The sequence below is a fragment of the Bos javanicus genome, chromosome 26 (assembly GCF_032452875.1).
Source record: "Bos javanicus breed banteng chromosome 26, ARS-OSU_banteng_1.0, whole genome shotgun sequence".
NCBI classification, from domain to species: domain Eukaryota; kingdom Metazoa; phylum Chordata; class Mammalia; order Artiodactyla; family Bovidae; genus Bos; species Bos javanicus.
In genome coordinates, this window is record NC_083893.1 from 18,774,387 (window position 1) to 18,801,923 (window position 27,537).

The window sequence follows — 27,537 nt, forward strand, 5'->3', positions numbered from 1 at the left end:
TCCTCCAGGGGATCTTCCCAACCCAGTGGTTGAACCCAGGTCTCCTGTATTGCAGGTGGATTCTTTATCATCTGAGCCACCAGGGAAGCCCAAGAATACTGGAGTGGGTAGCCTATCCCTTCTCCAGGAGATCTTCTCTACCTAGGAATCAAACTGGGACCTCCTGCATTGCAGGTGAATTCTTTACCAGCTGAGCTATCAGGGAAGCCCAAGAGCCACAGTGAAGTCCGATTATGTGGGTCACATACACCTTTGCTTATAGATGCAAAGACTAACCTTTATTTATTTATTTATTTTTGTGTGTGGATCACAACAAACTGGAAAGGACTAACCTTTAAAAAAATGTCATGTTAAGTATTAATTGGGCTTCCCAGGTGGCGTTAGTGGTAAAGAACCCACCTGCCAATGTTGCCAATGTAGGAGATGTAAGAGACAATCCCTGGGTTCAATCCCTGGGTCAGGAAGATTCCCTGGAGGAGGACATGGCAACCCACTCCAGTATGCTTGCCTGGGAAATCCCACGGACAGAGAAGCCTGGCGGGCTATGGTCCACGGGGTTGCAAAGAGTCGGACATGACTGAGGCAACTTAGCACGCACACAAGGTATTGATTAACCTCTTTTTCTATTTTATTTTCTCCTTTGGTCTCTTCCACCTATCAGCTATCCAGGGGAAAACACCAATGGCACCAGGATTTGAGGCAAAAAGTGAAGACTCAGAATGCTGGTGAAAGCAAAGAAGGAACCTGGAGAACTTGATTATGAAAAATGAGAATCAGGCTCCCAAAGCAGAATCCAGTTGACCAGGGGAAGTCTTTGATCGCTGATGTTGGCTGTGGCTGTTTTCCCTTTTTGATCTCTAGAGTCTTTTTTTATCCTCCAATGTTTTCCTCAAATAATGTCTGGGAGTTGATACCCCTCAATTTCATAGCTGCCAAGAGAGAAAACCAATAAAACTACTAGCTACAGTCAGCTTCAGGCCAGTGGTCCAGACAGACCCAAGGAGGAGGGATTGTAAAGAAACTGAAATCTACCTTTGGAGTAAATTACTGATGGTGGAATTTCAGTTACTGTATAAAAAATATTCTTTTCTCTGCTTTTCCTAGCCTCATTCTAAAGAAGGACAAGCAGAGTCCAGCAGAAAAGCCTGGCCCAGCCACAAAGCCTGGCCCATTCCTCTAAGAAGCAGGAGCAGAGAGATTTCTAAATACAGCTTAGTGGTCAGTGGGGGATTTGGATCTGTCTACCTTCTGGCTGTTTGGAGAGGGAAGTGATTACTTCCGACTGGGGCAATCAGGGAAGGAGTGCAGCATCTGACTCCTGCTTAGATGAATGGGCTTCTCTGATGTCTCAGATGGTAAAGAATCCATCTGCCAATCCAGGAGACGAAGGTTCTGTCCCTTGGTCTGGAAGATCTCCCTGGAGAAGTGAATGGCTACCCACTCCAGTATTCTTGCCTGGTGAATTCCATGGACAGAGGAGCCTGGCGGGCTACCATGCACAGGATGAGGAAGAGTCGGACACTGACTTAGTGATGAACACTTTCACTTTTCACTTAGATGAATGGGTTGGATTTGGACCCAAGTACAAGTGGGAGAAAGGCATTCCTCCCTGAGCTCACAGCACAAGCAATGTAAGATCAGAGTGCAAGGGGTGCTTGAAGGTAACGGTGGAGGAGTTCAGTCTGATGAAGTGAAGAGGCCTGGGAAGGGGAGTAGCAGGGGATAAGGCCAGTGAATACAGACTAAGGAGGTGATGGTATAGTTGGGGGGTGGGCAGGATCAGATGACCCGTGAGGTTAAAATTCCAGCTCACAGTAGCATACTAGCTGAGAGACACTGAAGTTCCTTGACAAATCTCAGATTCCTCATCTATGAAATGGCAATAACCCTAATAATTGGGTTGTTGGAAGAGAACTAGATAAGATTGGGCCTTCCCTGATGCTTCAGTGGTAAAGAATCCGCCTGTAATGCAGGAGTGGAGAAGGAAATGGCAACCCCCTGGTGGGCTGCTGTGCATAGGGTCTCACAGTGACTTAGCATGCATGCATGCATTGGAGAAGGAAATGGCAACCCGCTCCAATATTCTTGCCTGGAGAATTCCAGGGACAGAGGAGCCTGGTGGGCTGCTGTCTATGGGGTCTCACAGTGTCAGACACGACTGAAGCAATTTAGCAGCAGCAGCAGCAGTAATGCAGGAGATGCGGGTTCAGTCCCTGGGTTGGGAAGATCCCCTGCAGAAGGAAACAGCAAGGCACTCCAGTATTCTTGCCTGGAGAATCCTATAAACAGAGGAGCCTAGCGTGCTAAAGACCATAGGGTCGCATAGAGTCCGATACGACTGAAGTGACTTAGCAAGCACGCACATAAAGAGCTTAGTCCAGTACCCGGCGCCTGGTTAGTCCTCCGTAAATAAAGGCTAATGTTATTATTAATGCAAAGGCAGCTTTAAGGGCGATTAACTGGGCAACACAGTGAGAAGTGGGTTGAATTGGGAAGGACTTGCCCAGGACCCTGTACACAGTAGCTACTTAGGAAACACTGAACAGAATTGCATTCTCTGCTAGGCATCGGGCATGCAGGGGTATGGTTTCTGCCGTTTGTAAGCTCATGGTCCACAGGGAGTCAGGTAAGTACCAAAGTTGGTGGGGAGAGGATGCAGACATAAATTCTTCAGATTATCTTCACTTCAACTGTTCCCTGCCAGAAGCGACGCGGGGGCCACGAGGGGCAGAATCCCCTCGCAGAAGCTCCCAGGGTTTAGCGAACCGCGGGTAAGACTAGAGTTAAGCCAGGACCCCGGGCGGAGAAGAAAAATTACGCAGGCGCAGTGCGGCTGCCGGGGCTCACCTATCCCAGAGTGGGCGGAGCTAAACCGGGAGCGGAGCCGGAGGCCGGGCGGGCGCGATGACGTCAGGGCTCGGCGCCGGAGAGCAATCGCGTCCCGGAAGTGGCGGCGGAGGGGAAGGCGGAGGAGGGTCTCAGTCTTACGACTTCAGAGCGGCCTTGGGAAGAGGTTCGTCGTCGGGGTGGGGCGGGCCTGAGGAAACGCTCCGGGGTCCAGTGGCCCTATCAAGTGCCTCCTGGCCGTCCCCGCCCCCTCCCCATCAACGCAGCGACAGGGTAGGTGAGGTGCCACCCCCTCCCCACCCTGGTGCGTCTGCCAACTGTGCGGAGTTGGGCGCCAGAACGCCACGGGGGCCACCACCTGCTGGCCCAGGGACCTTGGGTGTGGCCTTCTCTGGTTTGGTCCTCTGGGCCGCGTCAGCCTCCCTGACCTGCAGAGATGATGGCCCGGCCCCTGCCGGGGCAGACTTGCTTCACCTCCTCCCGTGCTCCTCGCGCCCGCCCTGGGTCCTAGCTCCGCCTGCAGGGACTTCAGGTTCCTGATGGCCCCTTTGTCACCCTCCCCTTCAAACACCCGCTTCCCCCCCGCCGTCCCAGATCGAAGCCCCTACCCTTGGACTCCCTATTGTTGCTGTGCGCCAAGGCTCTGCCTCCTTGTTTACTTAAACTTAGCGTTTCGGTAGAGTTTGAGGTTAGGAAAGAGAATGAGAGCGCCTGTGGCTCTCCGCATCCGAGAAGGAAGGGAATGGAGTGTTGTGGAAGGTAATGACGGCCGCGTGGGGTGCAGGAGGAGAAAAGGGGAGGAGGGTAACGGGCAGGGTTGGTTCAGGAAGTTGTTGGTAACTGAAGGGAGCGGGGGAAAGGTTAGAGGTTGGAGCCGGGCAGAAGAAAGCTCTGGGTTCCTGGAGGATGAGCAGTTGATTCCTTCATTCCGCGAGCATTTATTGCATGCCCACTGTGTGCATAAACAGTGGAAGACAGTCTCTAACCTGGTGGAAGTCAAGGTTAAGAGGGATGACTGGCAAGAAAGCACGGAGTTTTGCTTTGGTGTGATAAGTGCCGTTAGGGGTGAGTACATGATCTTTTGTGAGCATGGTAGGGTCTCCCAGTTCAGACTGGGGATGTTGGCAAAGTCTTCTCAGAGCCAGAGAGGGATGCTTAAGCTGATACCTGAAGGATGAATAGGAATTAACTAGGGAAAAAGTGGAAGAACATTTCAGGACATCGTTTCTCTTGAGACCCCAGGCTGCCTCCCACCGGTAGCCATGTGTGTTTGGTCTTTATTGCTTATACTCTTGATTGATCTGTGGAGGAAAAGAACAGTAGATGGAGAGTCAGAAGAGCAGGATTTTATACAGTTGACCCGTGAACAATGCAGGGGTTGGGTGCTGACTGCGAAGTCGAAAACCAGAGTATGACTTACAGTAGGCCCTCCTGCCATTCCTCCGTATCCACCATTCAACCAACTGCAGATCATTTAGAACTGTAGTATTTACTATTAAAAAAAAATCTGTATATAAGTGGATCCGTGCAGTTCAAACCCATGTTTTCAGGGGTCAGCTGTCTCTGGGTAACTCACTTCGCCTTGCTGAATGTCTTTCTCTGTGAAATGGGCTTTCCCCCTGTAGCCCTGCCTATCTTATAGGTTTGTTATGGCACCACATGAAATAATGCAGGTAGAAATGTGTTGAGCATTGGAAGTGCAGTGCAAATGTCAGGAATTCTTATGATTACAGGATGCAGACCTCAGAGCGAGAGGGCTGTGGACCGGAGGTGAGCCCCAGCACGGTCCCCGAGGCTACCCTGGAGTCTCTACCTGTTCCTACCAAGTTGCCGGCATTTGATCTGTTCAACTTGGTTCTGTCCTACAAGCGGCTTGAGGTCTACCTGGAACCCCTGAAGGACGCCGGCGATGGGGTCCGGTATTTGCTCAGGTACAGATTTTATTTAGAGTTACTCTAACCTGCTGGGCCTTTTGCCTTCCTGCTTTTAGTTGCACTGGCCACTTAGGCAGTGGCTGGGCTGTCCTTTCTGCCCTGCTGAGGAGCAGTTCTGGGAGGTCTACTGGGCCTCTGGGCTTATTCTTGGTCCACCCCCTATCTCAGACCCAACCCAGGAGAGGCAGGCACTGGGAACCATCTGGTCTTTCACCAGAGTTTCTTCTTTGTGGCTGGATAAGCTCGTATCCCAGGACTGCTACCTAGCCTTGACCATTGGGCCTTCTAGCTGAAGCATGCTTTTTTCTTTTTCCTTCTCTCCCAATATTAGCATAATTTATATTAAAATTAGGATGCAAACAAGTATCTATGAATAAACAGGTACTATTTTCACTAATCCTTTAGGCTTATGGCTCTCAAAATTTTTTGTTCCTATTCTGCTTTGATTTTCATCCTCGGTAAGTTTTTTCTCCTTTCAGCTCACTTTATTTCTTTTGTTAAAGTATTTAAAATTACAAATACATGCAATTCTGCTCCCAAAACACTTCTGTTTGTCTCTAAATAATAATGCTTAAAAAAAAATAACATCATACCGAACAAAATTAACAATGTGATTCCTTGGTATCACCCTATACCCAGTTCATATTCACATTTCCTCAGTTGCCCCAAGAATGTCATCTACCATTGTTTTGGCCCAATCAGGCTCCAAACCAGGGCCATGTATTCTGTGCAGTTATTATGTCCCTTAGATCTTTCTTGTTGAAATGGTCTTCATGACACTGATGTGCTGGAGGCTCAGCTGAGTGTGCTGGAGAATTTCCTACCTAGATTTGTCTGGTTGATGTTTCTTCCTGGTGCAGACTGGAGGTTAAATTTAAAAGTTGGATTAGATTCAAGTTAAAAAAAAATAAAGTTTTTTTTTTTTTTTTGCAAAGGTCTTGTGTTCTTAATATTGCATGGTAATGGGAGTCACATAAAACCAGCTTGTCCTAAAGAGCAGTCGTTCTTCATCTAGAGCCTGTGCGTGGCGCTGTAGGGGTTATTGACTCTCCTGAACCTGCCTGTAAAGTTGTGCAGGCACATGTGTGTATTTCTAGGGAGAAGGTCATCAGATTCTAGTAAAGACCTTCAACCAGCTCAGATGCCTGAGAGAGACAGGTTGGAGACAGGGCGAGTAGAGTTGGGTTAATTTCTCGAGGTGCTACAGAGTATTCATTCTTAACCTCAGTCTGGAAATAATTGGAACTTTATTTTTAACTCTGTCCAAGGCCCCCCGTTTCTCTTGTTTGCCCCAGAACTCCTTTAATTTATGGCATTATCCCTAGAGATGAGCTATCAGGGTTCCAGAGCAACATTCTCTACTTTTAGATGACTGTGCTGTCAACGTAAGGGGTAGGGAGGTGGTGTCAGAAGGGGCCGGCTTTGTAATTCCATCATGACCAGCTAGCTGCGATGAACTGTGGTCTTCCTCAGGGGAGTGTGTGGGCTTCACAGGGCTATGCTGTCTTGTGTTTTCTACTGTGTATATGTGCGTGCACCTGTGCACACAAGCATGGGTATGTATATACCTGCATATATGTGTATGTGTGTTTTGCCTTTTTGTGGCAAAGTGCAAAAGTTAAATATATCCTTAAAAAAATATCTATATATCTATATATCTATATATATATCTCCTGCCCTTTTCCTATTCTGGCACAGGTCTATCAGCACTTCTTGGCACTAATGTGTTAGGATTTTTCCATTTTATGAAGTTAGAAATCTGAGGATGTGGTGGGATTGAAAAAGTTGGCTGGGGGAGGAGCACTGGGCCTAAAAAGCCCCCAGGAGCTGTGGCCTCCGAGCCGCTGGGAGATGGAGCACTGGTCTGTGAAAGTGGCTGTCAGGTTCGTTTGTGTGTTTGGTTGTTCTTTCTCAGTAAAGAGGATTTGACTTTGAAGAAGGACCTAATCTTGAGCTTCTTTGAGGTCTGAAGCCTGGAGCCGCAGTTGATTTTTAAGACTTCTCTCTTCTGGGATGGGCTACTCCAGTAAGTGGGTCTCCATGAACAGAGTGTCAATAAAGACATCAGATAGAATGGAAGAAGCGGGGAATTCCCTCGTGGTCCAGTGGTTAAGACTCTGCACTTCTGCAGAAGGCATGGGTTCAATCCCTGGGGGTGGAGGAATTAAGAAATCACGTGTTGCTCGGGCGTGGCCAAAAGAAATCTTTTTTGTTTTTTAATTAAAAAAAAAAAAGGCTTTAAATGAAAGTGACCTCAGTGGCTGTGTAATGTTTTTATTTCTGAGATGGGATTGGCCTTAGACCTGACTTTTAATTTGCTTTTGCTCTGGTAGAGCAAGTAGATGGGTCTGAGGTCTAATTAGGGTGGTGTAAGTTGAAGTGTTTGCAATTTTAAGACGAAGAGAAAGGTTATTTCACTCCCTTACTCATAACTCTCATTAAAAAATAAAAGCAGCTCATAAATTAGTTAACCTCATTTTGTAACTGTGAAATACCCCAATTAGAGCAAAAGAACATGCATTGAAGTTCTGAATACATTGCAACTTAGCTGTTGATTTTTATATTTGCCTTTCTCCTCTGAGGACTCACCTTATATACACTGATACTGCTCTTTAGAATGTAGGTGTCAGTGGCTTTGTTATTACATCTGTGCTCCCTTTATCCTATTAAATGTGCTTTATCAAGGACTAAGCCAGCGGCATTTGCTTGAACTCAGTACCCTCACTCTGATTTTCTTTCCTCTGTCTTTGGGGGCTTCTGTGTTGCCGTTTGGTGGTGGTAGAAGCCGGGTCTGTGTTTGGTTCTGAGAGTTCCAGTTCACTTCGGGCATGTTTGCTGAGAGAATGCTAATCCTAGTTTGTCTTCATTTTTTATATATTGAAATCTTTATAATTTTCATTCCTTTGGAATTAATGTATGTTTAAAACTCACAGAAAGAAGAGAAAATGGCAGATAAGGTCAAAGAAATCCTTCACATTTGTTCACTCAATTTTCATGTTAGATGAATCTTATGCAGGAGGTGTATGTTCCTTTAAAATTAAAAAAAGAATATATTGCATACCAACTCTATCTCAGTAAATACAAAGAATAAAGGAAACCTTTAAAGAAGAATGTCATTGACACCTCTTAAAGAGAATAAAACCTTACACAACACAGGTTAAACAGAGTTATAACATTAAGAGATAATTTTATAAATTCTTCCTCCTCTTGTGGTTTCCAGAGGCTACCTTTTCTCACCCTGGGGCCTGGGGTGTGACCTCAGGTCTCTCTCCCGGTCGCCTGTCCAAGTGAGAGGCCCACTTTTCATTTCTTCCTGACTGTCTGAGTTACCTCTGAGCTCCCGGGCCTCCTCTTGCTCCTGGTTGGGAAGACCTGGCTGGAGGGGCAGCTGCCTTCAGTGACCAGGACTCTCTGTATTGCAGGTTCAGTTCAGTTCAGTCGTGTCTGACTCTTTGCAACCCCATGGACTGCAGCACGCCAGGCTTCCCTGTCCATCGCCAACTCCCAGAGCTTGCTCATGTCCATAAAGTCGGTGATGCCATCCAACCATCTCATTTTCTATCATCCCCTTCTCCTCCTGCCTTCAATCTTTCCCAGCATCAGGGTCTTTTCTAAGGAGTCAGTTCTTTGCATTAGGTGACCAAAGGATTGGAGCTTCAGCATCAGTCCTTCCAATGAATATCCAGGACTGATTTCCTTTAGGATGGACTGGTTTGATCTTGCAGTCCAAGGAACTCTCAAGAGTCTTCTCCAACACCATGGTTCAGAAGCATCAATTCTTCAGTGCTCAGCCTTCTTTATGGTCCAACTCTCACATCCATACATGACTACTGGAAAAAACCATAGGTTTGAGTAGACCGTCCTTTGTCAGCAAAGTAATGTCTCTGCTTATTAATATGCTGTCTAGGTTGGTCATAGCTTTTCTTCCAAGGAGCAAGCGTCTTTTAATTTCATGGCTGCAGTCACCATCTGCAGTGATTTTGGAGCCCAAGAAAATAAAGTCTGTCACTGTTTTCATTGTTTCCCCATCTATTTGCCATGAAGTAATGGGACCGGATGCCCTGATCTTAGTTTTTTGAATGTTGAGTTTTAAGCCAGCTTTTTCACTCTCTTCTTTCACTTTCATCAAGAGGCTCTTTAGTTCTTCTCCGCTTTTTGCCATAAGGGTGGTGTCATCTGCGTATCTGAGGTTATTGATATTTCTCCCAGCAATCTTGATTCCAGCTTGTGCTTCATCCAGCCTGGCATTTTGCATGATGTACACTGCACATAAGTTAAATAAACAGGGTGACAATATACAGCCTTGTGTTGCAGGTGGCAGACGCCATTGTGTTCCTTGCTGACCTGCCTGGGCCTCAACGTCTTGTTCCTCACCTTGAACGAGGGTAAGAACTGCTTCCAGGGCTTTTTGTGAATGAAGGTGGAGAGGAATTCTGAGAATTGGCCCTGTATGAGGGAGCTGCTTGTTCCGCTATGGGATCAGCCTCTCTCCGTGTCTGCTCAGTGTCAGGACACAGGCTCCTGAGAGACCCACCTGGGGCTAGAATCCTGACTGGGCCACTGGTGTGACATCAGAAGTTCTTTAATCTGTCTCTTAAGGCCTAATCATCCTCATCTCTGAATGGGGTTTCCCTGTGGCTCAAATAGTAAAGAATCTGCCTGCAATGCAGGAGACCTGGATTCAGTCCCTGGAGAAGGAAATGGCAACCCATTCCAGTATTATTCTTGCCTGGTGAATTTCATGAACGGAGGAGCCTGGCAGGCTATAGTCCATGGGGTCATAAAGAGTTGGACATGACTGAGGGATGAAATTTCATTTTCTCTGAAGGGGGATAATAGAAGTGCTTTCCTCAGAGGGTAGTTGTGAAGTACGAGATAATCTATGTGTAACACTTAACACAGTTAAAATAAGCAGCCAGTACATTATAGCTATTATTATTGTTTCCTCTGGACTAAATGCATTGACCTTTTCCCAGTTTGGTTTCCGGGGTCAGCTGAGGACATGACCTGGGGTGAAGGTACTAGGAAGGTGAACTGATGAGGCATTTTTGCCTGTTGATTTTCTCTGGCTCAGCAAGTGAGCCTGCTGGGGTCTGCCAGGCAGCCAACAGCAGTGAGGGGTTTGTAGCCTGCAGCCTTTGAGGTCGGTGTGTGGACAGGTAGGTAGCTGGAGGGGTCCTGGGTAATGATGTCTCCTGGGGACCTTTTATGAAAAGGCATGCTGTGACCCAGCCCTTTTGGTTAGAACTGGCAGATGGCTGCAGAAAAAGCCAAGCCCATCAAGGGAAGTGAGTAAAGGGCCTGGGATGGAATGTTCTGAGGAGCTGGGTCCTATCTTCATGCCTTTGTTCTATTGAATTCCCATTTCTCAAGTGTCTCCTTTGCTTCCTGTGGTTTCAGTGAGCTGAAGAATAAACCCATTTCACATAAGACCTCATCTTCTGTGTCTTAAGCGTCTTAGTAGGACGCTTTTCCACCTCACTGAAACTCAGATATCCTTCTTAAGCTGTTAGATTTTTCTGAATATATTTCCACAGAAAAATTAGTTCAGGTGACAGATACTTAATTACTTTGTACCCACTGCTCTGTTAGCTTGCTTCCATGTTAACATGGAAGAAGTTCCTTCCTTGGATTTTATTTTTGCCTCAACATTTCTCGATCCAAAGTGGTCAGTGGTGTCCTAAATGCCAGTGGAAGGCTTCCAGTCAGCCCCTGTGACCCAAAGGTCAGAATGTCAGACATCAGGAGCTCCCCATGGCCAGATCCCGGGCACGAGCTACCTGCTGTGTGCTGTGTACTAGTAGAGGGGTTTTTAATATTTTTGAAAGGGTCTGGGGCTACGGCAGTGACCAGATGGGGAAAGTCCTAGCCCTTGGGGCCTACCTTCATGGAGAGGCCAACAGCCATGCCTGTAGTCTGCCTTGTGGTGGTTAGTTCTGTGAGGAAAACTAAAGCTGGGTTAAGAGGCTGGGGGGTGAGTGGGGAGATGCTGTTTCATACCAGGTGATCTGGGGCGGGCTCTTTTGGGCAGAGGCCTGGAGGAGGTGAGGGAGCGAGCACGTGGACATCTGGGTGGGTGGCGGCTCCTGGCACTGCTGTTTGCTTATCTGCAGTGTTGTTGCTCCCACAGGTGCCTGGTACTCAGTGGGCGCCCTGATGATTTCAGTGCCTGCCCTACTGGGCTACCTTCAGGAGGGCTGCCGGGCACGGCTGTCCGAGTCTGAGCTGATGAGGAGGAAGTACCACAGTGTGAGGCAGGAGGACCTGCAGAGAGTTCGCCTGTCTCGCCCCGAGGCCGTAGCTGAGGTGAAGAGCTTGTGAGTATGGAAGGGGCCGGGAGGTAAGGGATGGTGACAGTACCAGTCCCACCACACTGAGTGCTTGTTGGGCACCGGACATTGTTTAAGGCAAAACGTGGATGTTATTTCCTTTGGTCTTTGTCAGAGTTCTGGGAGATGGCTACTATGGTTGACCTCCATTGATGAAGGAGGAAAAAGGCAAGTGACCAAGCTGGGATGGGAAGCCAGATCTAGCTGATTCCACAGTTTAGGGTCTTGACTGAGCACATGCACGCATGAGCCACTGCCCGGGTTCAAACCCCAGCTCCTCCAGTGTGACTCTGGGCAGGTCACTCAGGTTTGTCGTCTGTTAAATGAGATAAGTATAGGCCTACGTCCTAGGTGGTTGTGAAGACTAACTGGGCGTCTGGTACCCAGCAAGTGTTCAGTTAAATATTAGTCATCGTCACTGCACTGTGGTTTACACATTGAGGAGGAACTTCCTAAATGTGACAGAGCTGGAGCTCCTGAGGAAGCACCTTCAGACTGTTGGCAGACAACAGCTGTAGCAGCTTCAGTGGCTCCCGTGACACACAGCAGGGGTTCTCATCTCTTCCTGGGCAGCAGAGACATCTGTGGAGCTCAAAAAAAATTATAAACAAGTGGAGGGCTGGGCTCCTCTGAAGAAATTCTGAGTCAGTTACCTGTGGGGGCGGGGGTGCTGCATATCTGCAGTTTTTCAAAAAACCTTTTTCCTTTGAAATGATTTTAAACTTATGGAAGAGTTCTAGGAATGGTGCAAAGAGCTGTCATCGACCTTTACCCAATAGAACACTTATTAATGTTCTGCCACATTGGCTTCATCTGTCTCCCTACACTAAGACGTAATTTTTTTCTTCCTGAACCATTTGAAAGTAAATCACAGACATCTTGTCTGTTTGCCCCAAACACTTCAGTATATATTTTTTAAGAACAAGGACATTCTCTTCTATCTCCACAGTCCTGTAATCAGATTTTGGGAATTTAACATTGATAACATTAGCATTAGTGCCATTATCTAATAACTGTTCATGATCAAATTTTGCCAGTTGTACTAATAAGGTCTTTTATATAAATTTCTCCTGATCTGGGCTCCAGTCCAGACTCTTACGTGACATTTAGATTTTAGTCTCCTGTGACCTGGAATAGTTCCTTAGTCTTTGTTTCTCATGACCTTGACATTTTAAAATAGAACAAGTTTATTATTTTGTAGAACTTGCCTTCTCTTTGGGTAGTTTGGTTCTTCACGATTGGATTCAGGTTTTGCATCTTTGGCAGAAATGTGACGTTGTCATTGTATCATATCAAGAGGTACATGATGTCACTGTTATGGGGGATACTAACTTTGATTAGTTTGGTGAAAGTTTCTCCACTGTAAAGTGACTATTTTAGCCTCTAGAGTTAGTAATCTGAGTGGGGTACTTTGAGACTTCTTTGGGTAACTTGTTCCTCGTCAGACACTCACCCACTGCATTGAAACCCATGTTGGGTCTTGCTTTTATCAGTTTATCACTGTGATGGCTGCACAGGTGATCTCCTAAGTGTCATTATTACCTGACATTCTGTAAGAAAGAGCTTTTCCTTCTGATTATCTATATGAATGCAGGATTTTAAAATTTTATTCAATGGGTTATAACCCATTACTGTGATTATTAATTTTGATCTCATTTTGTCCTCAGTTTGGGCTTTCCTAATAGCTCAATTGGTAAAGAATCCACCTGTAATGTAGGAGACCCTGGTTCGATTCCTGGGTCGGGAAGATCTGTTGGAGAAGGGATAGACTACCCACTCCAGTATTCTTGGGCTTCCCTTGTGGCTCAGCTGGTAAAGAATCTGCCTGCAATGAGGGAGACCTGGGTTCGATTCCTGTGTTGGGAAGATCCCCTGGAGAAGGGAAAGGCTACCCATTCCAGTATTCTATCCAGGAGAATTCCATGGACTGTATAGTCTATGGGGTTGATAAGAGTCGGATATGACTGAGCAACTTTCACTTTTTATATTTTATGATACAGTGGTGGTTTAGTTGCTAAGTAATGTCCTACTCTTGCGACCCCATAAACTGTAGCCTGCCAGGCTCCTCTGTCTCTAGGATTCTCCAGGTAAGAATACTGGAGTGGGTTGCCATTTCCTTCTACAGGGTCTTCCCGACCCAGGGATCGAACCTGGGTTTCCTGTGTTGCAGGCAGATTTTTTACCAACTGAGCTATGAGGGAAACCCTGTGATACAGTAAAATGTTCAAATTCATCTTCCACATTCCCTGCCTTGCTCTAGAATCAGCCATTTCTCCAAGGAGCCCTTCAGAAACCAAGATCTGGGTGCTCATTGCACAAACATGCTCTCTTTGCTTTTGATGGGGTGGGGGATCCATTTCAAAACACTCTTCAGGTCAGTCTACCTGAAACCCTGGGTGGAAACACATTGCTGTGCATCCTGGCATCCGTCTTCACAGCTCCAGTGCATCTGGGAGGTGGCACCCTGCTCCTCATGGTATAGAGGAAAACTGCATCCTTGAAAAAGTTAAGTAACTGGCCCAACACCAACAGCTAGGAAGAGACCAAAGCCGGAACCTCAGCAAGTTTTCCAAGAAGGGGCCTGAGATGTATGAAGTTTCCCCGAATTCCCTGACCCTTCCAAGGGGTTTGAAGGGACTGGCTGAACCTAGGTAGCTGTGCCTGCGAAGTCCTGGGCCCTGCTGCCCTGGAGCTCTGTTAGGCCACATAGGCGGGTGAGGCAGGGTACACAGCGTGCACAAGCCCCTGTGTTGTGTCTGCAGCTTGATCCAGCTGGAGGCCCTCCTGAGCCGCCTGTGCGGCACCTGCGAAGCCGCCTACCGCGTGCTGCACTGGGAGAACCCCGCTGTGTCCTCACAGTGAGTGCCCCTCTGTTCCCACCGCCCCTGCCCTGAGGGCCCCAGGCAAAGACAGCTGCCTAAGAGCCCCCTGTCGCCCTAGCTCAGGGGAAAAGAGCCCTCTAGGCTCTTGTGTGCAGATCAGCACGTAGGCTTGTGGGCTTTAACGCCCTGCTTTGGTTTAACACCTTCTTTGCGCACTATGCTCAAAATATTTTAATAATAGAAAAATAACTCACCATGTAATCTCCCACCCTGGTATAGCAGCCGATCTCATGTTTGGATTGCCTGCTAGAGTTTGTCATAGGCACGTGGTGTCTATAGCTCAGAGTGTAGGTGAGACTCCTTTTTTTTTTTCACACTTATTGTACTATATAATTGGTTTTCCATGTTGCTACATAGCTTTAGGAATTACTTGTAATACCACACCAATATAGATAGTGATTATACTGTAATTTATGAAATTATATATTATACATCCTGTTGTGTATTTAGTCAGTTTCTACTTTTAATTACTAACCCTGTAGTGCACATTTTATGGGTTTAACTTTAGTCTTTTGAAACTTTTTTCCTTAAAATAAATTCTAGGATGGAACTATTGGATCAAGTGAAATGAATGTTTTTGAGGCTCTTCGTGTGTGATACTCACATTCGTGTGTGATACTCACAGCGACTCGTGCTTGTTTAGCCTCTCCTGGTGCCAGACACTGTGCTCAGTGCTCTCCATGGTACCGGCTCCAAATCTGTCTTGTTCCAGACTTCAGAGTCTAGATCCTGAGGAGTGATGTGTGTTAAACCCACTTAGGTGGCCCTATCCTCAGCCACCACTGCGGCCTCTAGGTGTCAGTTGTGACCTGTTGGTGGTTGTAAACCCTTTCTCCCCACTTTATGTTCCCCTTGTTTGATTAGCAGATCTTGTCAGCATATTAACTGTTCCCAGAGCTACTTCTTGCCCAGACTCTCCTGTGGGTATGCCCTAAACCAGTTTGCTTCTGATCTTATGAATTTCTGATCCTGTGGTTCCTCTCTGTCGGTCCAGGTTCTATGGGGCTCTCCTGGGCACGGTTTGCATGCTGTATCTGCTGCCTCTGTGCTGGGTCCTTGCCCTTTTAAACAGCACACTCTTTCTGGGGAATGTGGAGTTCTTCCGAGGTAAGCCCAGGAGAACCGGGCAGAGATGGCGTCCGGGCTGATCATGTGTTTGCTGTGCCTGCCACCAGGGGGCAGCACCACCCCAGAGTCCTGCCTTGGAGAGGGAGGTGGGACCCAGGGGAGGCTGCTACTAGGGGTCCCTTTCCCTTCCCCAGGCAGATGAATCGCTGCCCACGTGATACGGTGGCTTCTGGGAGACGAGGGAGGGAGGTTTTCCCAGTGTTGCCACCCACCTCCAGGGTGCAGTCCCCCAGGAATCACTGCCTTGTCTCTGTGTAATCCCAGAGTACCCGTCTGCCGTCTGGTTTCTGAAGCAGTGAGGTGGTCTGGAGAGGCCTTGAGTCGCAGATGCCTGGGCCTGTACATATGTTTGGGTGATTGCTATGCTTGTTTTCTTCCCTGTGGTTGGAAATTAATTATAGAAGCCATGATTTATCGGGCACTTACTGCATTTAATCTCTCTTTAACAATCTCCTGGGGTAGGTGTTGGTATATCTGTCTTGTTTATGAGGCTTAGGTTAGGTAACTTGTTCAGGCTTAGGAGGGTGACCGTTTCCTGCAGCAGAGCGTGGGTGCTGGAGGAGGCAGCCAGGTGCAGTGGTGGGTATCCCCAGAACATCACTCATTCCATCCTGTTTCTGTCTTCCGCCCCATTCTCCTCACCCTGGGCAGTGGTGTCTGAATATAGGGCATCTCTGCAGCGGCGGATGAACCCCAAGCAGGAAGAGAGTGCCTTTGAGAGCCCGCCACCATCAGATGCTGGGGGGAAGGGCGCTCTGGTGGACTGCACTCCTGCACCCACGCCCACAGAGGTGAGCACCCCTAACTGCCCGGGCAGAGTCTGGTGTGGGCAGGCTGCCTGGCCTCCCTATTACCAGCCTGTTCATACTGTATAGCTCCTGGGCTGGCCTCTTCCTTCCCAGGCCCGCCTCCTCTGAAGTGCTTAATAGTAATAACTGTGGTAATAAGGGCTATGCTATGCTTTATTGAGTGTTTACTCTGCTGTTCAAGTACTTTATAGACCCATGAGGTGCAGGATATTTCTGAGAATGAGATTATTCTCCTTGTAGAAGAGAAGGCTGAGGCACAGAGTGGTTGTCCGCAGTCGGCGGGGTCGGGAGCCAGACCCCACCCTATGGTTCCAGAGCTCTGCTCTCAAGCACCATGTTCTGCAGCCACTGTCGGTCCTTTCCTGGCCTTGGTCCCTCTCTCTGTCCTGCTCGGTTGGAGACTGCTCTCTTTCCCCTGACTTCCTTCTTGCCGGCAGCTGTGCCATTTCCTCTGAGGCGTGAACCGCTGTTTTGAGAAACCTGGATGCTGGCTCTGGGGAGGTGGCCTCTCCCCGGGGGCAGGGCTGTCACTGCTCTGACTGTTGAAGGGTGTCTCTTCCCAGGACCTCACGCCGGGCAGTGTGGAGGAGGCGGAGGAGGCCGAGCCTGACGAGGAGTTTAAGGATGCGATTGAGGTGGGTGGTCTTCCCCGGCACCCCCAGCTGACCAGCTCAGAAGTTGGGTGGTCCTGGCGCCGTGTGGCTTCTCACATTCCAAGTCTGGGCTTTGAGAGTTCTCTTACGTCCAAGTGAGAAGGTGAAATGTGCCCTGCGCTCAGACCCACTGGTTGAAAGGCTGCCACCGAACGTCTGCCCGTCCTCTTGCTGACCTTGGCGTCTGTCCTGGGTGCCCAGGGCGGGGGTGGCTCTGCAGGCCTCTGGGAAGCGCCCTGCTAGGGGAGGTGGGCCGTTTACTGCCTTGGCTGGAGACTGTGGGCCTGGCGCCTTTGATGTGGGGCAGGCAGAGTTGGAGGAGGGCATTGCCCCGGTCTCTGCCTGCTCTTCTGAAGGATGAGGTCCGTCAGATGTCCCTTTGAGGGGTGAGAATGGGAGGCTGAAGAAAGCAGTTGCATGGCCAAGTGCTGGGTTGGAGAAAGTTCAACAGTCTGCCTGGTTTTAGGACAATGGTTCACACTGGTAGTTTGCAGAAGTGTTTTATTTGGCACGCAAAGCTTTAATTTTTTAGCCGATATTTAAAAATTGGAGAGACTATAGTAAAAACTCTGAATTTTTCAGTTTTTCTAAAAACTCAGCAGCTCTGGGAGCCCTGAGTCTGCAGTGGTCAGTGTAGCTGAGGAGAGACTGTCTGCTTCAGAGAAGTCACATAATCCGCACCGATTCCTGTCATCCCTGGTCACGGAGTCCTGGTGGCATTCGCCATTTATTGTCATGTTTGCTCTATGGCTTTTTTTAAATAGGAGGAATTCACTCTTTATGACTCTTGTGAAGTGGGGGATGCAGGAAATGGAGGTCTTGGACGTTTCCTCCAGGCCTGCGGTTTTCACCCAGCTGGCTGTTACTGTAGCCTCATCCGCATGGGCGTTTCCATTTTCCACTGCTGAGATTTCTCCAAAACCTGAATGTGCGACTGTGGACTCTTAAGTTGTGACTCTTGAGTACACAGCTTCTCCCCGGCTGATTGATGTTGGGATCCTTAACGGGGTCTCTGTTAACCTCGCCCTTCAGTACGTGCTCAGAGTCAGTGTGGTAGCACTCCCGTGCTTCCTTTCGCTTGGGGAACCCCTCCTGGCACCTTCCTTCTTGCTATCTTCTCTCTGTTTTCTTTTCTTCTCCCCCGCACCTTGGGAGGCAGGAGACCCACTTGGTGGTGCTGGTAAGTAGGAGCCTTGGTGAGGTGGGCAGGGGCTGAGGGGGTTGAGGAAGGGTGGCTGAGCCGAGCTCGCCACGCCTCGTGGGGTTCGCCACGCATGCAGGTCCCAGAGCTCTGTCAGGAGGGGACAGGACTGGAAGGAGCTGTTCCCGCAGGAGGATGACGAGGGGGCCCCGTGCCCGGCAGAGGACGAGCTGGTCCTGCAGGACAACGGCTTCCTGAGCAAGAACGAGGTGCTGCGCAGCAAGGTGTCACGGCTCACTGAGCGGCTCCGCAAGCGGTACCCGACCAACAACTATGGTATGCCGGGGGAGGGCGGGTTGGAGGTGTCCTGGCCACGGGGCAGAGGTGCGGCGTTCTGAGGAGGAGAGCTGTGTCCATGGCACCCTAGGGAGGTGGCACAGGCACAGCGGGGCTGCGAGGGAGGGAGCACGGGCTCCTTCTGGCGTCTCTCCTCATTACTTCTTGTGGGAAGATGAGTTCAGTTCTGGAAGCGCTCCTCTGGGACCACGGGGCAGTGTGGTCCTGAGGCAGGTGGAGCTATGGCAGGCGGTGGAGCGTGCGGCTGAGTGAGGGGTCTGAGTGTTTAGGTAACCCCATTGCTGCCAGGTGACCTTAAGCAAATTATTTCACTTCCCCGTGCCTCAGTTTTCCTTCTGTAAAAGGGGACTGTTGCTGAAGCTCCAATACTTTGACCACCTGATGAAAAGAGCTGACTTATTAGAAAAGACCCTGATGCTGGAAAAGGTTGAAGGCAAAAGAAGGGGGCGGCAGAGAATGAGATGGTTGGATGGCATCACCAACTCAATGGACACGAATGTTAGCAAACTCTGGGAGATGGTGAAGGATGGGGAAGTCTGGCGTGCTGTAGTCCATACGGTCGCAAAGAGTCGGACGTGACTGAAGACGCGACTGAACGACTAAACAATGACAAAAGGGAATAGTACAAGTTCTTATCTCACAGGGTTGCTGTGGGTCTCAAGAGAGATAATGCTTATGAAGTGCTGGCACATTGCTGGCTGGTTCATAGTGAGTGCTTCATAAGGGCTGCTTTTATCACGGGAGGCCCTGGTCTTTCCCTCAGGTGCCTAGGCACTTGTCTGGATCTTTCCAGTCTGACTGGAAGCAAATGGAAGGAAACACTGTCTTCTGGGGATGATAGAGCCCCGGCTTCCCTTCTCCCCAGCCAAGTCCATAGATTGGCCAGTCCTCATTATACTGACTGAGGGGTGGATCCAAGAATGTGACCTTGGAGAAAGGTGGACTTGATTGTCCTCGAAGCTTGGAGGGACTTCTCTGATGGCTCAGATGGTAAAGAATCTGCCTGCGATGCAGGAGACCCAGATTTGATCCCTGGATCAGGAGAGTCCCCTGGAGAAGGAAGTGGCAACCCACTCCAAGATTCTTGCCTGGGAAATCCTATGGACAGAGGAGCCCAGAGGGCTCTGGTCCATGAAGTTGCAAAGAGTCAGACACACTGAGCTGACTAACAAGCTTGGAAGCCTGGCTCTGATCAGAAGAGCGTGAGCCAAGCCAGATGAAGTTATAGCTGGAGCCTGGACGACTGGAGACTCAGGGGTCTCCCTGGTCCTGAAGCAGAGCCTTGCTTCTGCCTGTTGTCAGCAGACAGGGAGGAGGATGGGCTGGCTGTGCCATGAGGTCTGGTGGGAGAGAGTTCCGAGGAAGCCCGTGGGGTTTATCGTGAGGTATTTGACCTGGGCGCTCCAGGGCCTGCCTTCCTGCTCCTGCAGCGACCAGGGCAGTTGACTCCTGAGCGTTAGACATCCTGGGACACCCTGTTTCTTTCTGCTCTGCGAATGCCTCCAGGCATTCAGGATCCCTTCCTTTCATTTGTGATGGTTGCTGACTGCTGCCGATCGCTCTGTGTCCAGTGCACTTTCACATACGCCGTCTCACTTAGTCCTTAGAAGCAGCCAGGCTTCAGAAGTCCCAGATGACATTACACCAGACTTAATGCTCTTGTTCTGGCAAACCATACTTTTATATCTGTGAGTTTTAAATAAAGCCCCTTAGATGCTCCCATTTTACAGGTGAGGAACCTGAGGTTGAAAAGAGTGACTTGGCCAGTCTTCAGCCAGCACGCGGTTGAGCTGTAACTCAGATCCACCTTATCTGATCTCACTCACTTCTTTCTAGCTCACCATCTTCCCTTTGCCCTGGTGTCTGAAGTGCCCCAGTTTTATGCCTATCCCATTTCTGTATTTGGCTTTTGGTTCAGATAATCCCTACCGAGATGGGTGAAGTGTTGTCAGGTTCCCACGAGGATGGCGAAGCCAGAAGACAATTATTCTCCTAAGCCCCACTTAGCCCTCCACTCTTAGGACTGCTTGCTGTCCCTCCCTTGAGGCATCGTCGGGCTCTTGGCTGTGAGGGCAGGTATAGCAGCTCTGTTCTGGGGTCTGTGTCCTGAAGGGCTGGGTGAGTGAGCTGCTCTGGGGGCCGTTCTGTTTTGGCTGCCAGTGGAGGGAGGGGGGTCCACGGGAGGAGTGAGGAGGGCAGGCTGCTCATGAGCCTCTCCGTGGCCTCCAAGTGGGGGAGTCCTACTGGGAAGAGCCCACTCTGTCCTGGAGGCTCTGTGCCCGTCGCCCTGGCAATGGTCTCAGGCTCCTCTGCTCTCTCTGCCCCTGGGGCATCTCACATGATGAATCAGGACCTCTGCTAAAAACAGGCAGGAAGAATTGGTAGGTCTTGGCAAGGAATAGGGGTGCTCTCCACATGCCTGCCTGAGCTGGTGTCAGCATGCAGAACTGGCCCTGGCCCCAGCCCTGCGTGGTGCGTGGCTGTTTTGTTAGCCCACGTGACTGCCTTGGGGTGCTTGGCCCTGGTACTCCTTACAGTTGAGAGGGGCCAGAGTGCCAGTCTGTGACCCAACTCTTTCCTCCCAGCCCACGCTGCTTGCTGAGGGGAGGCAGAGGCGGGCTGCCTTGCCCTGATTTTTAGTGTTGGGAGCAGAGTCCCAGAGCAGCCTGTTTGCTGGGGTGGCGCCACCCGCTGGCGGTGTGCCGAGCTCTTCTGTGTCCTTTGCTCTGCCTGGGTCGTGAGCTGACTGACAGCAACAGCATCTGCCTTACACCCACTGGTGTCAGCTTTCTCCCTGCTCGAGCTGGGTCCCTGTCCTCCAATGCAGGCAGTGTGTCCCCATTTAGTGAGAGCTATGGGGGACTCTGGCTGGACAGCCCGAATCTCTTTGGGCCTTTGTGTGAGGATGAGGCCTGGTGCTCTGTGCCTGGCCAGACAGGTGGTCCTGGAGGCCTGGCCATGTGCCTTGAACCTAGTAATTGCTTTGATCAGATCATCGGAGGCCTGCAGGCCCCAAGTTGTAGAAATGTCCTTCAGTAGTCTTGTCTCCTTCCGGGTTTTTCCAGGACCCAGCCCAGCTCCCTTCCCTCCCACAGCCTTTGGCTGGGCTCTCTGGTCCCCTGTTGTGAACACCCTCCTGCCTCATCTGGACCCCAGCCTTTTCTCCCCTGGCTCAGTGACCCCCATCTGCATGGAGATTTCTGTGCTGAATTGTGGTCAGTATTTCTGGCGGCGCCCTTGGGACTTCCTTGTTCTCATCAGGAGCTTGTTCTCATCAGTTTCTGCTTCAGGAGCTTGTTGGAAGTCATAATGGCCCAGCGTGGCCTTTCCTCCCCTCCATCCTTTTGGGTTTTTTCTTTCGGCTGCGTGTATGCCCTTCATCAGACTGTGTCATTGTCGCAGCCCACCTTTCCCTTCTTTAATTTTCCTGCAAGCATGGGTGGGCAGCGAGCACAGCTTCTGTTAAGTCCCTTTGCCCTGATGTAGTATCTGAAGGCATGATCGGGGGAGTTCCCTGGCGGTCCAGTGGTTAGGCCTCCACACTTCCACTGCGGCGCACGGGTTCAGTTCCTAGACAGGGAGCTAGGATCCTGCATACTGTGCGATATGGCCAGGAAAGGGGAAAAGAAAGGGCAGTCCTCTCTTCCCCATCTTCATCTCTTCTTGCACCCCCGTTGCCTCCTCCCAGCTGTTTTCTAAGTTGCTGTTGCTTCTTCTGCTTAAAACCTGATCTGAAACCTTGTGGTCCTGTTGTATCTGGTCGCTTAGGCAGGATCTCTTCCCCTGGTGGTATCCACCCCAGCCTGCCCACCACACACGTGCCTGCACCTCTTGCCCTGTGAGTCTTCTTGGTTGGCACCTGGTTCTGAACTTCACCTCTTGTCCTGCAAGGCTTCTTGGTTGGCACCTGGTTCTGAACTTTACCTCTTGCCCTGCAAGTCTTGGTTGGCACTTGGTTCTGAACTTCTGTCCTAGAATCTTCAGATGACAGGAAGCAGGAGTCTGGTGTTCAGGAGGTGTTTCTCCCTCTAGCTGTGGGCAGAGTGTTTGTAAGAAGATACTTTGGAAGGGATCGTGTCAGGCGGGTTTCATCTGAGATCATCGAAGCGATGCCTGTTGTCAGGTCCCTCCCACCTTGGTGTCATTTCAGGGGGAGGTTCTGCTGGATGCTCTTCTATTTGGGCTGGACCTGCAGGTGGGGGTGGAGGTCTCTAAACCCCGGGTGGGAGCAGGGGCGGCAGCTGTGTGTAGTCTGGGACATTGGTTTTTCCTGCGTGGTTTGAACCTCTCCTCTGGCTGTGGACTTTGCTCTTTGCTGCCAGCCAAGGAGCTGGGCTGGGTTGGTGCCCGTAGTGTCCCCGTGAAGAAGACCCAGGAGCAGGTGAGAGTTGAGACGTTTGGACTGGGTCAGAGCTGAGCTGCTGCCTCTGTTTCTCAGGGAGCTGTACGGGCTGCTCGGCCACCTTCTCAGTGCTGAAGAAGAGGGTAAGTCTCCTCGAGGGTGCTTTTGCTGGGGACTCGGGATGAGTTGTAGGGGAGTAGTGCCGTGTCACAGATGAAGTCTGACTCGTTGGGCCACGTTAGGCCTGGGGTCTGGTCGGACGGTTACTCGAAGGAGCAGGTTTCCCCTCCCTTGTGTCCACGCCTTCACCAGCCTTCCTGTGGGATGTCCCTTTTGGTCTTAGTCCTGCCCTGCTCAGGCACTGCCCTACTCGTAGAGTTGTCCCCAGTGTCTGGGAGTGGGGATCGGAGACTGACCTTGGCTCTCATCCGCAGCGGAACTGCAGTAACTGTGGAAACATCTTCTGCTCTCGGTGCTGCTCCTTCAAGGTGCCCAGGTCCTCCATGGGGGCCACAGGTGAGTGGTGCAGGCTGGGGGTCGGGGTCCGCCTCCCTCTTCTAAGAGGGGTGCTGCATGTGGGAAGGAGCCAGGGTCAGTGAGAGGTCCAGGGAACTCGGGGTTTCCTCCATCTCCCATTAAGGAAGGAAAAATGGAAATATTTGCTGCATGGACAAGAGCATATGTATATAATGTATCTGAATTATGAAGTCCAGTAGTGAATACCAGTGACCACTTCACTGCAGTTAGAAGATAGAACGTGATCAGCCTCACCCGGCTCCCCAGCTCCACGCCTGCCTTCCCCAGGGAGACCACAGTCCTCAGTCTCATGCTTTTTATTTTATTAAAAACATTACCAAGGCAATGAGAAAGAGACTAATTTCTTTTCCTTCTATAAAAGCCATACATACTCATTGTAAACAAAAGAAAAAACCAAAGAAAGGAAGACATTCCTAATCTATTTCAGAAAGAATTGTTAGGTGTGGACCCGTCTGGGTCATTAATGCCATCACACATGGGATAAATTCATATGCATGTGCTTAAAAAAAAGGGAGCATGTATTACAGACTGCTTTGTAATATGTTACAATGTTACATTGAATGTGTTTATTTTTTCATTCTTCTGGTCATGCTAGTAACATATGCTTATTCTAGAAGATTTGGAAATTACAGAAGAAGAAGGAAGAGAAAAATAATCTTGTAATCTTACCACCCAGAGATAATAAGCACTGTTAAAACATTTTGGAAAACTTTATCCTGGTATTTTATTTTAAAAAGCATTTTAAAAGTTATTCTTTTGGTGCCAAAATAATGTCTAACGCATAGAATATCTGGGAGAGGCTTGCTGTTGGCATGGTCACTCTCGGAACCCCCAGGTCCCGTGGAAAGAGAAGTTTCTGAGGGCGAGTGCGTGAGCTGGGACAGTGAGCTTGTAGGTGGGGGGAGGGTGGTCTGTGTGGGGCTTGGGGTGGGGTGGAGTGGGATGGGGAGGTGGTTCCAGTTGGAGGGGCAATGAGCCAGAGGGCATGAGGAAGCATCTCACCAAGTTCTTCCTCCTTTTCAGCCCCTGAAGCCCAGAGAGAGACTGTGTTTGTGTGTGCCTCGTGTAACCAGACCTTGAGCAAGTGAGAAGAGGGGCCAGGGTCCAAGAGGCCACCTGTCCCCGGGGCCAGCAGTAGACCCCGCTCTCCCCACCCTTAGCCTTGGGCATATGTGGTCTGAATGCTAGGTAGGCCTTGCCTCCCTGCCCCCGCTGTCTGCATCCGGGTTCTGGAGCAGTCCTTCACTCCTGCGGATGGCCAGTAGTGGTTGCTCCTCCACCAGGACTGGCATGTTTGCCCTGCTCTGTTCTGGGTGTTAGGGAACTCAGGGCTGGGTGGGAAATAGAAGTTAGAGGGCAGCAGTGAGCCAGGCCTGATCTGGACTGGTCTTCTGGCATCCCTGCATGCCTGGAGTTCTCTGAGGCTGGAGGTCAGAGGTTGGGAAAAGCGCTTCTTGCCCTGCTGGGTGCTAGGCCAGGCCCTTGCCTGCCCAGAGCCTGCAGAAGGGCGTGCACCGTGTCCCAGTTCTGCTGTTGGAGTATTCCTGCAGGCCTCAGGAGCTCTTCGTTTCCCCGCCAGACGGCATGGCCAGGGCTGTCAAGACCAAAAGTACTTCTAGAAGCAAGGTCAGAGTTCCCAGATCTCTCAGAGGAGGGCCTGGCAGAACCCTTCAGTGTTAAGCAGAGCAAAACATGGGGAGCCGCAGCAGCTCAGAGGCCTCAGCCCCACCTCGCAGAGACCCTGGCTTACAGTCTCAGCCCACATGTTATCCTAGTGTTTTCAGCTCTGCCGGGAAGATGCTGGGCACTCAGTCACTCCTGCTCCCCATTTTCAGAGCCTTGGCCACCCTCCTCTGGCCTAGAGCTACCGCTTCCCTCACTGGCCCCTCGTCCCATGGAGTGAGTGTGAGGCCAGGTAAGCTCAGCAGAGGTCCTGAAGCCCTTGACCTCTGGGGGCCTGGGAAGTGTGGGGTCTCGCTAGGCTGGTCTCAGATTCCAGGGCTGATCTGTAGTAGGGCAGCCTCAGTTACGGGATAAGGCCACCTGGAGTGCCCATCCCGTCTGCAACAGTTTTGTCTTCACCCTGGACTCTTAAGGGCTCAGTGTCTCTCCCTAAGCCATGAGCGGGCTCAGGCACCCCTTCCTTCCCCAGGAGCTTCCTTGCCTTTTTGAAGTATTTATTTATTTATTGCATGATTCCCGGGAACATGGGGCACAGGGAATGGGATCAGGAAGATGGGGGCCCTCTCCTGCCCTAGGGTTCTCCCCTGGACTCATGGGCTGCCTGGGACTCAGAGCCTGGGAGGTGGAGACGTTTCTGTACTCTCAGCTGGGATGTGAGGAGGCAGGCTGGGAGTCAGGGCTCATCCTAGGCCAGCTTTCTTTCCCGGCCAGCCAGTCTAGGAGCCAGGGGCCTGCCCCACGCCCAGAGGGGCAAATCCCTGGGGAGCCAGGCAGGCCTTGGTAGACCCCCTTCCTCAAGCTCCTTGGTCCTGTTGAGATATGAGTTAAGTGCTCATGCTTTATTTACACTGGAGAGGAACTACAAGGATGTCTTTGTATATGGAGAATTGTCAATAAAAAGGCCTCAAGCTTCCTATGTTTTCGTTCTGGTCCTTGCCTGCCCCCTCTCCCTGAGGCTAGAGAGCCAGGTGCCCCCCCAGTGCTGGCCAGGTTTGCAGGCCTGGGCTGTGTCTTCAGGACGGGGCGGAGGGGCCACGGAGGCTGAGGTCGTGTGTGAGCTGGGGTTGGAGGAAAGCTGTGCCTTGCGCAGGAGGTGCTCAGCGAGATGCCTGTCGGATTGACTTGAGGTGCCGTCTTGTGACCACATTGTGAGGGCCAGGGCTTGGGGTTAGGACCAGGACTCAGTAAATGCTAAGCCACACAGGCTTTAGAATGGAAAGATTTTAGCTAATCCCTCTGAGAAAGCAGGAAAGGATCAGCTCTGGGGGAGGCTGAGAACCAGCCAGAAAGAGGATTGGCTGTGAGATGGGAAGTGGGAGCAGTGCTCTAGGGGTAGGGGGTTGGTAGGGGGGTGTTTGTTTGCTGGGCACCAGGCACCACGAGAGGCACTTCATACACATTTTTTCATTTAATCCTTAAGATGGCCCTATGAGGTAGGTTCTGTTTTTCTTCCCATTTTACAGAGGAAGAAATTGAGGCCCAGGGAAGTTAAGTGGTGGCTGCAAAAGGTTTGGCGTGGAATCTTGCAGAGTGGTGTCTTCAGACCGTAGGCCTGAGGCAGTAAAGGAGGGGGCAGAGGGACTCTGCCTTGGGGTCGAGGTCAGGTTGCAGCCACATCCTCATGACCCCATGCACGTGCACCTTGGATGGCGATGCCTGGGGAGTCCTTGCACTGAGGCCTCGGTCTGGGCCCTCCCCCTGGTATGGCAGAGCCCCAGCAGCTCCCAAGGAGCCCCAGGAGGCAGGGAAGCAGCCAGAACCTTGCTCTGGCAGTTTTTACAGAAGAGCATGTTCACAGTACTTAGTACCAAAGTGGCTTCAGCAGCTTGGTAGTCCAGAGGAAATGCTGGAGGAGTGGAAAATAGGGTCTTTGAGCAAAAGAGCACAGAGTGGTAGCACAGGCCCAGGAAGGAAGTTCTTCTCGTGGAGGGCATGTGGCCCGGTTGGTCACTTGGAGGGATACTTGGAGTTAATCCAGTCCAGCCCCTCATTGCGGGAGCCACACTGCATCCGCATGAGCATGCGGTTCCCACCACATTGGAGGATGAAGCCAGAGGGCTTTGCTCAGAGCCGGAGCAGTGTGCACTAGCCAGGGAGCATCCCAGCGGCAGTAAAGGCAGGTGCTGTGATGGGCCAGCTCCACACTTGGCCTATTCTACATTGACTGCACCCACGCTGGAGTGAGTTGCTACAGGGAGGAGCTTGCCCCAAGCCTGTCTGTGCTGCTTTCCTCATCTGTAAAGTGGGTGGAGAGTGGTCTTATCTCATATGGTTGCTGTGAGGATTAAATAAGACAGTCCACTTTAGGTGGGAAGTTAGGTGCCTGGCACATAGTAAATGCTCAATAAACGCTAACTTATTTCTCTCTTCCTGCCAGTCTTCAGGAATAGCAAAACAACTCTGCCCCGCATGGCTTAGAACAGCGATTTTTTTAAAACCAGAGAATAATTATAGATTATTATTCAGGAAAGAATGAGGCTAGACTGTAGTTTGAAAAAGCAGAGTCAATATTTTATGTTGGGAAAATGAAAACAAGTCTAATGTTGGTGGAGTACAGACTATAGCTTGAGGAGCTCTCAGGACATAGGATTCAGGGGCATGAGAAACAAGGTTTTCATCTGGGGTCAGTGAAGAAGGGAGGGTACCTTCTTGTCCCCTTGAGGTGCATGTGAGGGCCTCAGAGCAGGCCAGCAGTGGACAGCTTTAGAGTGCAGGTGCCACTGGGAAATGGGGGATGGAGCCGTGGAGGGCTTTACGAGGAGTGGGTGGCGCCTTCCAGCTCTCTGGGGTCTGCAGCGTAGACAGCACCGAAGGCGGCATAGCCTAGAAGGCAGATTGTCTGTTGTAGACCTGGATGCCTGGCTTTAAAGATGTCTTCCGGTTTGTTCTCGGGGA

The 27,537-nt window shown here is 50.4% G+C and overlaps 1 protein-coding gene across 11 annotated transcripts; it reads left to right on the plus strand.

The window, feature by feature from the left end:
- Positions 1–2,907: 2,907 nt before the first annotated feature.
- ZFYVE27 (zinc finger FYVE-type containing 27) lies at positions 2,908–25,555 on the plus strand. 11 transcript variants are annotated; one of them, XM_061403023.1, is made up of 13 exons: positions 2,908–3,013; positions 4,581–4,778; positions 9,096–9,166; positions 10,912–11,098; positions 13,873–13,968; positions 14,987–15,099; positions 15,772–15,911; positions 16,493–16,564; positions 17,742–17,762; positions 17,915–18,059; positions 22,519–22,565; positions 22,857–22,938; positions 23,555–25,555. In XM_061403023.1, exons 2-13 carry the CDS (start codon positions 4,582–4,584, stop codon positions 23,620–23,622), a joined length of 1,239 nt encoding a protein of 412 aa, XP_061259007.1. In that variant the 5' UTR covers positions 2,908–3,013; position 4,581; the 3' UTR covers positions 23,623–25,555. The 11 variants fall into 11 exon arrangements, with proteins under 11 accessions (XP_061259007.1, XP_061259010.1, XP_061259015.1 ...); XM_061403026.1 differs by having other exon boundaries at positions 23,983–25,555; XM_061403024.1 differs by having other exon boundaries at positions 2,915–3,124.
- The last annotated feature ends 1,982 nt before the right edge of the window (positions 25,556–27,537 follow it).